Source organism: Lytechinus pictus, chromosome 1 (genome assembly GCF_037042905.1).
Source record: "Lytechinus pictus isolate F3 Inbred chromosome 1, Lp3.0, whole genome shotgun sequence".
In the NCBI taxonomy this organism is placed as follows: Eukaryota; Metazoa; Echinodermata; class Echinoidea; order Temnopleuroida; family Toxopneustidae; genus Lytechinus; species Lytechinus pictus.
Window position 1 is genome coordinate 39,027,217 of NC_087245.1, and position 16,292 is coordinate 39,043,508.

A 16,292-nucleotide genomic window follows, 5' to 3' on the forward strand; every position below is an offset into this window, starting at 1 on the left:
ACAACCATTGCAAGAAAGGATAAGTTATGATTTCAAATTTTCAAGATAGTCTTTAATGTCTGCGGAGCTTCTCTTGCTTATAGTCTTGCTTTCTTGTTTCTATTATCTACAATGTTTACAATAATCCTCTACTTGTTTCTTCAGCAAAGTCTATATTTGGTACGATAGTCCTCTCCGTCTGCAAAAAACGACGTATACTGGGCGTATACTCCACCCAGTTTGTTAACCCGTCTTATACTTGGTTCGGTAGCTCGAAACAAAAATTATGACGTAAATAAAGAAGACACGAAAATAAATCAACCTTAACCCATACAGCGCAGAGCAATGCATGTTCGGAAATACATACAACTGCATACCGTCTGGTGCGAAACGTCATCGCACGCCCCGGTGCACTTTGAATCAGCCGTCGACATTTCCGCATTTAGGATCCACACAAAAGGTGGTCCTGTGGGTTTACTATAGTATTATTGACAAACTCGGTATACAGTCCCACCAGTACACATTTGTGATGTTTGACGCTGAATTGACAGTTCTGGACTCCTGTATGTGTTGAAATTTATTCATAATATAACCACGATGATTGATTAACTTGATTTCATGGATTTGAAGTTTGATAGTACATTTGTCGACACCCAATGTGACTCTATATATCTGTGTATGTGGCGCCACGAATAAGGGAGCAAGGGAGATTCTTGGAAACTGGCGGGTTCCTTAACGCCAACATAATTCAACATAATCTGGAGACTTTAAGATTTTATAAGAAAGGAAAGTTGATATCTTGTTCTGTTGTAAGGTGAGTTCATTGAATATCTAGTTAGACGTTTGGAATGTCGAGATGCTATAAGAATGGCCAATAGTACACAACTTATTGTTGATACTAAATGCAAAATAATTATGATAACGCATCCTTTTGTGAAAGAACAAATAATACATATATATTTTTATTTCAAATATGATTTTGATTGTCATTATCTTTCCAGTTGAAATTCCGTATGAGAGTTTGTCACTCAAGATGATTTTACTTCATAACTTTCTTCACTATTTGAATTTCCAGTTCCTTTTAAATAAAAGTGACAATATTTGAGAAAAAAGACTTATTGAACCCTTAAGAATTTTCTTCAGTTCGCAAACTTGATTAAGGGATATGTATGCGTTATTATGTTAATGGAGGGGGGGGGGGTGTATACTCTCTAAATGCATAAGAGCTTATCTCAGAGTGAGACGAGGGGCCAATCAATTTTTTCGGGATTTGCATCTTCTGGGGCGAATTGTGTAGGCCTATATTTTTTGACATTTTCACTCCAGAAGGAGCTATAATCTACTCTCAAAAGATGCAAATCCCACTCCAAAACTGGACCCTTGTCTCACTCTGATAGGAGTGTGTTTAGGGACTAGATTTGTTCTCTTGCATTTAGAGTGTACACTGCAAAAACGCCGGTGTTGATTTAACACCGGCCTGGTATCTATATCGGTCCACACCGGAGAAGCCTTGAAACAATACCAGTTAAGAACCAAACCGATATTGGTTTAACATTAATTGGTGTTGCTTAAAGTTGAATGCCAAATTATTGTTATAGCCTAACGCCAAACTGGTGTTGTTTCTATGCACCTCTCTGATGTGGACCGATATAGCTACCAGGCTGATGTTAAATTATCACCGGTGTTTTTGCAGTGTAGATTTATTAATTTACGACATTGAACCGGATGATACTCTGAACTTTGTTCAAGTTTGTAATATGTACATAGTTGTAAATTAAACTTGGTTATGTGAATGTGATGAAGAAACTATACGAAAATAAAAACTGCAAGATCACTCCATCGAATGAATGATTGGATTCATCCCATTACTCACCCTGCACAAAAACCAGGATAACCCTCCAAATCTCTGACGTGAAAACGTCCGTTTCTGAGTGACCCTGTTTCGTCGAGGCGTATCTATTCTTCTCCTATTTGCATCAAAAGGCAACCCTTTTGTTAAAATTTCCATCGCTATTTTTGAAGGACAGCAAGGGACAATATAGAGTTACATGTATACGGCCTGCAACTGAGCTACATGTAGAAATAGAATCTGCTTGGATTAGATATTCAAATAAAGACGATGAAATAGTGCATTCGGCACGCAGGTCATGACTGTATTTTCATTTTTAGTTTTCGCCCCTTCAACATTTTCAACATAATATGTCCAAAGTCCATACAGATATCATGAAAATTAACAATTGATTGGTCTAAGACAGATGCAATACAAAACATGCCCTATATACTGTAGATTTTAAGTGAAATAATAATAATATAGCATTTAATACGCTCGATATCTCTTTTCTAGCAATCCCTCTGAATACAGTATGATAACTGCTTGCATAATTAATTAGTCTTGGAATGGCTGAAAAGGTCAATCCTAGATTTACATTTTTCAAGCAGGTGGGGCAGATGAAATTATCTATCAAGTCATTGTTATTTATCTGTTGGCGTAGTTTTCTCGCTGCCCGCAAAATCAAGACGATGTTTCTTTCGTCGAGTTTCAAATCTTTTTACACCGTGACGTACATCTGCACAGACTTCCCGTGATTCAGGGTTAATCTGGTAGGGTTGATATGCTCTATGTATCACAGCGAACACAATATGTAACAAAACACATAATAAAATACATAAACATGTACAAAATATATTTTTTAAAATACACATACAAACATGGAGGTATCCACCTACCTATGAATTTCAACGTATATGCCTAACACATAGCACATTATGTTCATAGGCAGGGTTGGGCTCAATTACAAATTAATTGATCAATTACGTAATTAATTCAATTTTTTGAGTAATTGTAATTGAAAAAATCTAATTGACTTCAATTACTGTCAATTACTTTCAATTACGTTCGATTACTTTACAATAAACTTACTTATTTATGATTTAATGTCATGACCTTTTTCATGTCAACTATTCAGCATCAAAGAGTGTAATAGGCTGAATCCGTGCTCTTTTAACATAAACCTTCATCTTGTCAGTTTCTCTATAACTTAGAATCATGTTGAAATAGGTGGTGCTTGTATATACAGTATACAAATTGATTTAATTTATGAGTTGTATAGAAAGTAATTGAAATTGTAATTGTAATTTACAAAAGTAATTTGTAATTGAAAAAAAGTAATTTACCGGGTAATTAAAAAGTAATTATAATTGAACTTTTTTTCTTAAATTACGTAATTTTTGTAGTTGTAATTGAAAAAAGTAATTGTGCCCAACCCTTTTCATAGGTCAGTATACACTGCAAAAACACCGGTGTTGATTTAACACCAGCCCGGAATCTATATTATGTCCACACCAGAGAAGTGTTAAACAACACCAGTTTGGTTTTGGTCTTACACCAGATAGGTGTTTACACAACACCAATTAGTATTAAAACAGCATCAGTTTGAATCCAAACTGGTGTTATTTCAATACTTCTCTGGTGTGGACATATATAGATTCCGGGCTGGTGTTACAGTAAATCAACACCTGAGTTTATGCAGTGTACTAATCATCACCCCAAATATAAGAAGGCCTCATTACACCACTGGTATTCTTTAGATTAGATCATATTCACACAAGTCATATAGACATCAATAGTACGGGTATATAACTTAAGTGTTAATGGTGCCTATACACAGCAAAAACTGTGGTGTTAACCGGTGTACATAGAGGACCACACCAGTTATTTTACACCGGTGTTAAATTGACAGTGTTAGTTTAACACATATAGGTGTTATTACAACACCTTTGATTGTTAAATTTACACTCTTTGGTGTTATATTAAATCTCTAGGGTGTAATTTTAATACCTCAGTGTGTGGTCCTCTACAGACACCAACTGGTATCAGTTTTAACACCACAGTTTTTTACAGAATATAGGCCCTACGTGATTAATATAATTTGAAAAATCAAAATTTACCTGGGGTTGCCATAATTAAAAGCTAGTAATTCTAAAATTTACAAAATGTTTATAGGTCCTAAAAAACAACTTTATTCAATGCTTCCAAAGTAAATAAAACGAACCAAACAAAAAAAGCTAATAATTTCTGTTGATGGTACTGCAATTTGTCTTATTTTGAAATCCCTTCCGAAAAGGCCTCAAATAAAAAACAAGTTGTAGTTCATCTTAAAAACAATAATGTTCATCTTAAAAATAATAATCAGTTTAAGAACTTTTTTAGTGTTCAGCTTTTATAGATGTAATAATTTTTACCTCCATGATGTAATAAACATTAATATACACTACCTGATTCGTAGAAAGCCGGACTCTGCTTTTTGATAATTTCCTTATCATGTTAATGATTTACCTATGCATACACGAAATGTTGACCGAGTGTGTTTGAGAAATGGCTGATAAAAACATATGAGTATATATTTACCTACCATTTTGCTTACTGCAGTCTGTTTGTGTACAATAAGCCTTTAAGTGAAAAAAAAACAGACAATGAAAAACTGCAACTGAATAGTCATATTTATTGTTTAATCCTTTTTATATTTAGCATTTTGCTTATTGCAATCGTGGTTGTGTACAATGATTATGTCTCATTAAGTGAAAAATCGAGAATATACAGTATAAATGCTACCAAATTGGCAATCCACCTGTAAGCAAAATTCTATTCTGCATGTTGAGAGTAGATCAATTATGTATGAGTTGATGGGGGATTCTGGATAGCTCTATAAGAGGACTGTACCAGGGGCGGATCCAGGATTTCCCAAGGGGGGGGGGGCAAGAAAAAAAAAGAAAAAAAGGTTTTCAACTAAAAAATAAGGAAATTTCGCCCACACAAAAAAAAATGACAAGCAAAAAAAAGGGGGTCACGGGCCGACTGTGCCCCTCCCCCTGGATCCACCAGTTGACTGTATGATATATCGCTTGAGGAGGACATTGCAGCCACACCCACGTAGACATTCACTAATTATTTTAGTCATTTTAGGACGTGGAACGTATCTACATCCGGTCTCAGAGTCACGTGATCCTGATTTATAACCAAGTATAGGTTGTAGTCATTAAATCATTATTCCTTTATTTTAAGAAAAAAATAAAGATAATACGTAGCAATTCAGAGAACAGCGAATTGACAGCTATGTAATAGAAACTGAACGCTGAACAAAACCGGTGTATATAATGTATATACTCATTGAATAAGCAATTTGATATCAGCTCCACATGTTATTTTATCATTATTATTTTTATTATCATTATGATGATAATCATAATCTTCATTATCAACATTATTATCATTATCATCGTTATTATCATTATCATAGTTATTATTATTATCATGCTTTATTGAATAAATTATTTTTTTCTACATTTTATCATCATTAACTGAAAGCCCGAGGCAGAATCTGATAGATTAATATTTCATTCTAACAACGGTTTAAATGACCAAAACAATTTGATTGACTGATTTCGAAGACTATCTATATTGGCCGTGTGAATAATGATGATATACAGTATATCAAGAACGTAATGTGACAGATTTTATCAAAATTTAACATTGGTTCATCGAAACCCCGTTTCACATAAGACCTATATATTTAACTGTTGTAACTTTGACATCATGTTAAATACCATGATAATTGGGCTCAAAACCCAATCAAAATCATTAAATCAATATTATCTTCACCTAGTTACAATATAGAATGGCAAAATTACAATAATTTGAAGCCTTTATTAAATGGGCACCAGCAGATGGGTATATCCTAACCAAACTAGAATATCGTCAATAGAACCGAAATATAGAACAGTTAATAATGATAATACATTATTAATGAAAATTCAAGACAAAAGTGAAATGTTGAAATTTTTGTAAAACTCCACCAGAAACCAAAAATCTAGTTAGTATCAGGGGTATAGGCCTATCATAACTGGAAACCAAGCATGCATGAAAGCGAATGATCCCTTTTCAGCTGTTTCAATAAAAAGGCAACTGTCATAAATCACTTATGACACGCGTTATTATTGAATTAGCTATACAGTGCGTATCAAAAAAAAGTTTACACTTTGAAAAAGCCCTGGGAATTAAAAAATATACAACATGTGGGTAATTTTTTCACATATAATCTTGGGTGTGTGTCTCATCTATCCAATGAAAGTAAAAGTTTTGTCAGAATGTTACACTTGAGTGAGCACTGTCCATTTTTGTAACGCTCGCAGAAATCTGTTTGCGCAGAAATGCTCGTTTTCACGCTGTGTTAAGGGGAAACGGCGAAATCAAACTTACCCTGCGAAACATTTCTCATACATTTTCCTTGCACTTTTAGTCAGTTGAAATAAGACGGATATATTCAAGCATTTTGTAACAATTTTGCCACCCAAATCGAAATTTCAGCACTTAGTAAGCACAACCTTTACCCTTTTTGTGCCAGCTGGATCTGAGGACATAACTGAATCTGAACAAAAGTTTAAATCAGACATCTCCAGCATTATTTCACTCAGTTTTTATCATTAAAAGTGGGTTTACATTTCATTTTTCATTTAATACTTGTTTCTCCACACTTTTCCCAAGCTTGGCAATGATTAACAAAATCAAAATCAAGCTTAAGCCATTCCATGTAAATCACAGCTCAGTGTAAAGCAAATATCGTCACGATGGCCTCGGTGTGTGGAGGAGAGGGGTGAAATGCTCTCTTCGAAGTGTTTTGGGCAAGGAAACAAGTCAAAAAAGGTAAAAGATATCTTCAAATCAATTTTAATAGCTAAATTCTCGTGTTCTTCATGATTAAGGTCTACTTTTATTCGCATAACTATTTCAAAGTTCTGCGCAAATAATTTTTCACTAACTTTTCAAAAGTAAGTGGTGCTCACTCAAGCGGAAATATTTTTCGACAGTTATATCGTCATTTGATTAAATGGACCTGTACCAATGTTAAAATGTGGAAAAGTGTTCAGGATATTACAAATGTATAATTTTACAGGATTTTTTCAAAGTGTAAACTTTTTTTTGATACGCACTGTAGAGACAAGTATCTCTCTCAATCCCGTCAGACATTGCTCAAAGATTTCAGAGTCCACCTGCATGATGAATTAATCTGATAGGCATATTTACTCTTCAACTATCGCAAATATCAAGTCACTCCAGAAACACAATCGGTATTAGCAGGGGTAATCCCCACAACAACATTTTGACCACAGCATGTTTCATACAGGTAATCAAATAATTTATCAATGACGATTATGTTTATGAAAGAAGGTTTTGTTTCTCTTATTTGCATTTTGCGAAACCAGACATTATTAAAGTGTTTGTTGAAGTATACGTGTACTGTACGAGAACTAGGCCTCCACTTATGGTTTCATAATTATGCAAATGAAAATATGTGATGAGTTTATTTTCAGACGTAGATCCAAAACAATGAAAAACATACGCTTTATAGAGCCTTATTTTTTTAAGGACGCGGAATAAAATAAGCCTAAAAAATATGTGAATTAGCCCAAACCCTGATTTAAGTAAATTTAAGTCTGCAAGTCTTCGCATCAAAATAATTTTTGTATCATTAAGCGAAATGATAAGACAACAATCGGTGATGTGATTAGTTAATATTTTTGGTTAAGGTGCACTATTACTGCAAATTTCAGTGCAAGGTATAGCGTAGCGAGCTAACCAAAACAAAAATCAATACTTCTCAGCAAATAATTTATTCCGTTATTATAAGTGACCCGGGTTCGATTCCCAAGTGGTGCGCTAGTGCCCTTTGGTAAGGCATTTATCCTCATTACCAGGTCCCTCGGAGAGGACCTTAAGCCGCTGGTCCCCTGGTTGCTTGTTCACAGGCATTCGTGCTTTCTTAGCAGTCAGGTAAAAAACCTCGGTATAACATAACTATGTGTGTTGTAGTTTTGGACAAATTTCACAAGTGAGCTCTGTACTGTACACAGCCAAATTGCGTCGTCTTTTTGGAATCTGTAAATGCAGTACAGTTTATACCAATTCACGAAGCGCTGAGTATGATGTGCATATTTTCCCATTGTGTCTTTTCTTTTCTTCGAATATGAAACATTCCTGGATTCATATCAATAGAGTATATTGTTGAGTATCCATCCATATCGAATGTCCTTGCGGTGTGTGAGAATCTGCACTCATTTTAGAACGCGATCATGGTGATGGAGTTCCCCTCCATGTTCAGATGTTTATTATACAAAGAACCATGGTGTGTTTCGGTTTAAGAAAAAATGGTAAAGAAATTAAATTGAGAGACATCGAAGAATTGGTATGATATCATATGTTTTGAACCAGCAAAACAATATAGTAAATTGATATAATGACAGCATTAGGTTTGTTTATTTTCTGTAGGGAATTCATTTTTTCCTTCTTTAAAGGCCAAGTCCACCCCAGAAAGTTTATTTTAATAAATAGAGAAAAATCAAACAAGAATAACGCTGAAAACTTAATCAAAATCGGATGTAAAATAAGAAAGTTATGACATTTTAAAGTTTCGCTTATTTTTCACAAAACATTTATATGCACAATTCAGTGATATGCAAATGAGAGAGTCGATGATGTCACTCACTTACTTTTTCTTTTGTTTTTTATTGTTTGAATTATACAATATTTCAATTTTTACGAATTTGACAAATAGGACCTCTTGTTTTAACCACGAAATGTTAAAACAGTGGAAACCCACATGTTGAGGGAGGAATTTTTTTTTCACATGGCAATGAGGAGAAAATTAAAATATTTCATATTTCACATAATAAAATACAAAAGAAATAGTGAGTGAGTGATGTCATCGGTCCCCTCATTTACATACCGACCAGGATGTGCATATAACTGTTTTGTGAAATTAAGCAAAACTTAAAAATGTCATAACTTTCTTATTTTACATCGGATTTTGATGAAATTTTCAGCGTTATGCTTGTGTGATTTTTCTCTTCCTATTCAAAGCAGCTTTTTGTTGGGGGTGTACTTGTCCTTTAAGTACAAACTGGAAGCATCAATAAGAATGCTGCACTTTAAATAAACACAATATACTCATTAAAACGAAATTATATTTCAAGCCAATCCTTATGATCGAAATATTGTCCCGAATGCGCTTTAACATTTTTAATATATTGAGAAAATTGGAAATTGAAATATTTTTGGTCATTGTTATAATAAAAATTTAAAAGGGGGACAAAAATATCCCGTTGTATGATCTGACCTGGTTTTCAACCGAAACTATCACTCCATCCAACCAACCGTCCATCGAATTAGATGTCTGTTTTATATTTTAATAATATTTAGTGGTAAGGGATCCTTTTTGTTTATCGTGTACAAACAACTTAGGAGAAAAAAGTAGGCCGATATGAAGTGATTGGAGCTTAGGACGTTGAGATCTGCAGATCATTTTAAAATTTCATTTTTTCTCCCTTTTCCAGTATTTCAGATATACTGTATTATACAATTTCGGACCATCTATGAAAGCTTTGATAGCTCACAGCGTTACCAGCTTGCACATGAAGTTAACACATTAACAAAATACCAGTGGATGTTTTTCCCTCATAAAAAGTATGTTAAGAAGAAATAATTGTCAAATTAAACTAATTAGATCTGATTTATTACTGTAGAGCCATTAAGATTCACATAAAATCCTGGTTCTGTGCGTTGTATAAAAAGAAACTCGTTCAGAAATGTTCATGTGTGTTTACAATATAATTATATAGTAAATTTGAAGTGATGCACAATTTCATGCACGAGATTTTGAGTTTGTTGCTGCTTATCTATAGTAGTTTGATGGGTGGTGACATATTACACACTTAAAATGTTGGGCAACATACTGTCCACTGTGTTGGGTAATGTATGTTGGTAAATTTTTTTTTAATATATATATTCTCGGCAATTATTACCCAATCCTTTTTTGTTGTTGTTGATAGTCTTTTTCCTCCTCAATTTCCCCCGCTATGTACTTGAAAATTCAAGGGGAAGTGGCGATCTTGACTCAAAATGGTGCGCCAGACACAATGGCCAGTATCCTGAACTCAGGTTTACATCAAATCCCTAACAGAACAAATCCACTTTATTAACTCATTTGACACTCAAATTGTTCATAATTGCCTGGTAATGATAACTAAAATATTTTTCCTCATTAGGTAATGAAATAGTAAACAAGAAATAGACAATATAAACATAGTTTTTTACATTTTGGCTTCCCATAATTTTAGCACAGAGTTAGACCGTGGTCTAATTTAAACCTGACTTCAGAATACGAGCCAATGCGTGTTTATTAAGGTTGATCTTTCAAGTCCACGATGAAGGTCATCGGTCATAGAGCTATTAAATTGCTTTTTTTTATAGATATAAATGATACCAATTTGGACAGGTAAATGCTAGAATTTTAGAATTAAAAGCTGTACAGAAATATATTAACAGTTGATGTAATTTCTTACCATTTATTAACGTTGATATATTCTCTTTTTCTCCACTTTCAATGTCTTTCAGGTCAATATTGGTTTTGGCAAGTGCATCGAGTAAGGCATATCCAGGACATTGTATTCGATTTGAAAAGTGAATGTTGTTTTTGGAGATGCATGGAGAGCTGAAAGGAGGACCAATATGATTATGTGACCGTTCGCTTCATTATCTGCATTTGGTGCCCTGAAAACAAGTGCATCTTAACTCTTTGCGGGCTCAACCGATCCTGAATGGATGATATTGACAATAATTATTTTGTAGGTTCTTTTAATCTTCATTTCCCTGTTCCACCCTTTTATGCTGGTATTTATTATATAGATATTACTTGCTACATTGGCGTGCAAAGGACTGCAAACGCGAAATCAGCTGGAAGGAACAAATTCGATATCTTCGATACTCTCTTTCGTCTGTCAAGTTCTGTACCATTTGGGGTCATAAACAGAAGAAAAGGGGATCGTTCTTGACACTTACGCATTCGTAACATAGGATATATAAGCTGAAAAGTTCATACGAAATTCAGGACGCAACACTTTGCCGTCGGGAATTAATTAGTTCACCATGCCTCGCGGAATGAATCTAGAATCTGCAGACGACCTCGCCTCACTGGAGTCACTTAATGAGGATAATATGCTAGAGGCTCTTTGTCGGCGGTATGAAAAGGATAAGATTTATGTAAGTGGTAATTGCTATTATTGTAGCCCTTTTATTCCCGTTTGTCAGGTTTTTCTAATCTATTACCATGGCGACGAACAATATTATCAAATGTGTGATGATTTCATTAATCATCTTGTCATTATCGTCCGTCACCATCATCATTATTAGCATCATCATTAACACCATCATCGTCAGCATTATCATCATCGACATCATCATCATCATCATCATAATCATCATCATCATCTTTATCATCATCATCATCTTTATCATCATCATCATCAACATCATCATCATCATCATCATCATCATCATCAACATCGTCATGAATCATCATCATCATGTGACTACCACCAACACAATCATCACCATCACGACGACCACCACCACCATCATCATCATCATTATCAACATTCAACATCATCATCAGTATCATCTTCAATATCATCGTAATCATCATCATCATCATCATCACTATCACCATCATCAACATCACCATCATCATCATCATCATCGTCATCATCATCATCATCAACATCGTCATGAATCATTGTCATAATCCTCATCAATGTGACAAAATGTGACTACCACCAACACAATCATCACCACCACGACGACGACCACCACCACCATCATCATCATCATTTTCAACATCATCATCAGTATCATCTTCAATATCATCGTAATCATCATCATCACTATCACCATCATCATTATCATCATCATCATCATCAACATCGTCATGAATCATCGTCATAATCCTCATCAATGTGACAAAATGTGTCTACCACCACAAACACAATCACCACCACCACCACCACCACCACCATCATCATCATTATTATTATCAACATCATCAACATCATTATCAGTATCATCTTCACTATCATCGTAATCATCATCATCATCATCACCATCATCTTCTACATCATTATCATCATCACTATCACTATCAACATCATCATCATCATCAACATCGTCATGAATCATCGTCATAATCCTCATCAATTTGACAAAATGTGTCTACCACCACAAACACAATCATCACCACCACCACCACCATCATCATCATCATCATTATTATTATCAACATCATCAACATCATCATCAGTATCATCTTCACTGTCATCGTAATCATCATCATCATCATCACCATCATCTTCTACATCATCTCTATCATCATCATCATGCATCATCATCAATATGACATTCTGCCACCAACAGAATCACCACCACCACCACCACTGTCATCATCATCAATATCATCATCATTACCATCATCCTCACCACAGTCATAACATCAACATCATCATCATTGCCACAACCATCACTAACGCCACCACCACCAACACCACCACCACCAACAACAGCACCAACAACAACTTCACTACCACCAACACCACTATATCATTTCCTTGAAGTAAGTCTATCAAAATTTAAACTGATCGACATCGTCACTGCCATCAACCACATTGCGGTCTTGATTGTAACTAACACAATTAATATCATGGCATGGAATATAGGGTTATGGTTTCATAATAGCTCTAACTAGCCCATAAACGTGTGCGCCATACAGAGCTCATTGGTCATAATATGCTAAACCTTTGAAATCTCTGTTTGAAATCTCTTTTTGAAATGGGAAATATCTCGAGCTTCTCACTATATTCCCAATTTGGCATGATCTTTAAACAGTGATTGTTCTTATCAACTGTTTAGTTCACCTTAGGTTTACCAGACAACAAGAAATAGCGTATTCAAACTAGACTCCAATTTCTGGCGTTTACTTATTAGTACTAACTGGTTTAATGGTAGAATTCATTGATTTTGATTAATCAAAATACATCCTACAAGTTGCAGTGAATATTTGCATATTTGCATGTTAAGATCCCGGAAAAGAAATTCACTCGACACTACGCTCTCTCATTAAATTTGGAAACTCTAGTAAAACACATTGATTTGATGATTTCCACTGTGGTTTGCGCAATAACCCTAAAGACGCCTAAAAAAATACTCCACCCAAGATGAATTTCATAATTGTGCGAATCATAAATACAATGCTTTAACAGAACATCTTATCTAAAACTTCCTCACATTTTATACTTTTTTATTCACTACAGACGTATATTGGTGACATCTTGATAGCTGTGAATCCTTACAAGCCTCTAGGGATCTACTCTTATGAGGTAAAGTAGAATACGTATATAGTTGGATGATGTTCCATTTAGCTGCGTATAGTTACACACGACTTTACAAACGACTGAAACACGTTCTTCGGTGCTAAGTCAGATAGAGATGAATATAAAAAAATATAACACAACCTCTCCTGTTCCTGGATGTATTAAACAGTACGTCTTGTTGCATGGACCACGACGTTTATGACACCATATACAGTTTAAACGTACCATGGTACACTTTTCCATGATTTACCTTATGAATAATGTCAAATCAGGGGGCCGTTTCATCAAGTTGTTCGTAAGTTAAGAGCGACTATAAGAACGGCTGGCGATCCTTTCTTACGCGCTAAACCGTCGCCAATGAATATACCATTTACCATAAGAGAGGATCACCAGTCGTTCTTAAAGTCGCTCTTAACTTACGAACAGCTTTATGAAACACCCACCTGTTTTAATGGATACCTATATAAAAAAGGGGCCACCTGTTGACAAAGATCATCAGTTTGGTTGTTTGGTTTAGTTATCCCAACTGAAACTCCTATCATATGGGAATCTCTCCACAAAGACCACCTGGCTCATAAAGTCCGCTTCTGTTCTTCATTGAGCTAATTCTCTTTATATCGGTTTTTCACTGTATATGACTTTTATTCGTTTCCTTCCCGCCCCGTCTAGACGTCACTTTCGTACGCCGACCTCAAATACAGACAGTCCCTGGCGCCACATGTTTTCGCTGTAGCCGACAAAGCATATAGCTCCATGAGAAGAACAGGTATGAGGCAATGCAGTGTCATCAGCGGTGAGAGTGGCGCGGGAAAAACAGAGACCGCTAAGTATGTCATCGGGCACATCATCAGCCACTGTAACAGCAAGAAGAACAATTTACAGGAAAAGATCCTACAGGTTTGTGAATACAATGGACAATTCAATTACACATTCCATCAGCTTAAAGGATAGCTCCTTAATATTTGTATCTCCGGGATTTTTTTATCTTGTCGTCTCTTGCACAAACACTTTAGATTAGTACTATGTAAAAATCCAAGAAAAGTTCAAGCCAAGTTGTTCATTAAGTGCTCTATTGTAGGGTCGATAAAAGTCATGAAGTTTTCTCAAAACCCTGTCAGGTAATTTGGGATGAGGGCGTCCTTTCCCCGGGATCATACATCTTCTGTCTGGTCTTTCTGGCACGTGCGCGCAAAAGAACCCTTTTGTGTCGTTCTTGACAAAGTGTGATCGTTTGTAAAACTTTGGCAAGCCAAGGAATCGTTCTGTTTCCAGCATTGTTGGGTAAGGGTCCTTCGCAAATGCATCACCGTCGATGAACATGAATTGGTCTTTCCGGTATACGTCAAGGAATTTCTTAATGCGTTCGATATACATCCCCTGCGATATGAGCTTTGATTTCATGATGTCCCCACCAGGCTGCAGTATGGTCTTTTCTAAGGTTTCCCGAACCCTGTACATCCTATACATAATATCAAAAGGTCGATCTTTGGGAGCGTTTGAATGCGCTACCAGGTGGGCATAATCTGATATCAGCCTATCCACAGGATCGCGTAGGAGCAAGAAAAACTTGACACGAGACGGAAGGTATGGCTTGAGGAATGACAGGAAGTGATAATAGAAGAAACCTGGATTTTCTGTCATGGTTAACTGGTACGGACTGCTCAAACGCATGCGTTGGATCCAACTTATGACAGAAGTGTTAGTGACATTTTTACTGGGAAACCTCGTCTCGCCGGTCATGGAGACGGCTGGATGGAGATCAAGGAAGGTACTCAGAGTCCCGGTTCCGCATTTCTTAACCCCGATGACCAAAGCGACAGGCAATCTCTTTCGGCAGTGCCTCTTCTCCTGCAAACTTTTCGGAATCGCCGATCGTTTCTCGCTGTAAGTGTAGCAGCAATCGGCCTTTGTGGCCCATGCTGGATCTGTATGATTGATGCGACCAAGAATGGTCTCAATGTTGTCCATCGTTTCAAGATCATGTCTCTGTGAAGGTGAGGTGTATCGTTGGTTTGCAACATCTTTTCTTCCGTCAGCAGTTGGCATGATCCCATATGATCCTGGTGTCATCAGGTTCTGTCCTCCAGCAAAAGCACTATGATCTCCGCCTGTTGAAGACACTCCCTCTTGTCCATGCTGTCTATGCAATCTAAGAGAATGAAGGTAGTTCGTAGAACCTGATCTGTCTCCAAACAGAACGAATAAACTTGCCAATGAGGCTAGCAACAAGGCAACCAAACTCAGTCTCTCCATGATCATGATGATACGTCGAGGTTAATTTGAAAACTTGAAAACAGCATACAGAAGCACCCGGTACGCAGTTGTCACTCATTTCATATAGCTGTACACTTATGTTCTGAGGTCTCGATTACCTCGATGAGACAAGAAATTGGTGAGAGTGGATTTGCTTGTTGATGTACGTCAGCAAATATTAGTCCTCTATTCGTACTATTTGGATAGTGTTTAAATATTTGGGAAATCTGTTGGTGTTTGTCTTGAGAAACAAACACGTTCTGATTGATCGTCGCGATTTGCTGAAAATGAATAAAGTGGGTTAGCTCAATCAGGTTTATGATCAGAATGCCTAAATAAAAAAAACCATAACAAACCTAAGATACTTTTAAATATTTGCTCTCGACCAATGAAATTACATCATTTCAGTATCTTGTAATTTTCTATCTACATGATTCATAAATTATATAGACAAGGCAGTATATAGCACAAAACTACTTAACCAGTGTTAAATGACAATATCAAGCACTTTCACCTGTCTTAAATTTATGGTTTATGTGCTATTGTCATTTTATTTTTGTTTTTTGGGTAATATTAAAACTTAAACTCAGCAATAACAGCATCAACAGCAAGACAACAACAACAACAACAAAACTACTACTACTACTACTACTACTACTACTACTACTACTACTACTACTACCACTACTACTACTACTTCTACTACTATTTCTACTACTACTACTACTACTTCTACTACTACTTCTACTACTACTACTTCTACTACTATTACTACTACTACTACTACTACTACTTCTACTACCACTACT

General features: G+C 35.8%; 2 protein-coding genes across 2 annotated transcripts in view; one reads left to right on the forward strand and one right to left on the reverse strand.

The window, feature by feature from the left end:
• The first annotated feature begins 309 nt into the window (after nt 1-309).
• LOC129262460 (myosin-IIIb-like) overlaps nt 310-16,292 on the forward strand; it is a 71,931-nt gene continuing 55,948 nt past the window's right edge. The window contains exons 1-4 of the mRNA XM_064104619.1: nt 310-793; nt 10,427-11,071; nt 13,171-13,236; nt 13,900-14,127. Of these exons, the coding sequence (XP_063960689.1) occupies nt 10,958-11,071; nt 13,171-13,236; nt 13,900-14,127 (408 nt within the window). The 5' untranslated portion in view covers nt 310-793; nt 10,427-10,957. The remainder of the gene's footprint in view (nt 794-10,426; nt 11,072-13,170; nt 13,237-13,899; nt 14,128-16,292) is intronic.
• LOC135156632 (heparan sulfate glucosamine 3-O-sulfotransferase 1-like) lies at nt 14,177-15,483 on the reverse strand. The gene has a single exon (XM_064112006.1). The coding sequence runs from the start codon at nt 15,481-15,483 to the stop codon at nt 14,251-14,253; it is 1,233 nt and encodes a 410-aa protein (XP_063968076.1). The 3' UTR covers nt 14,177-14,250.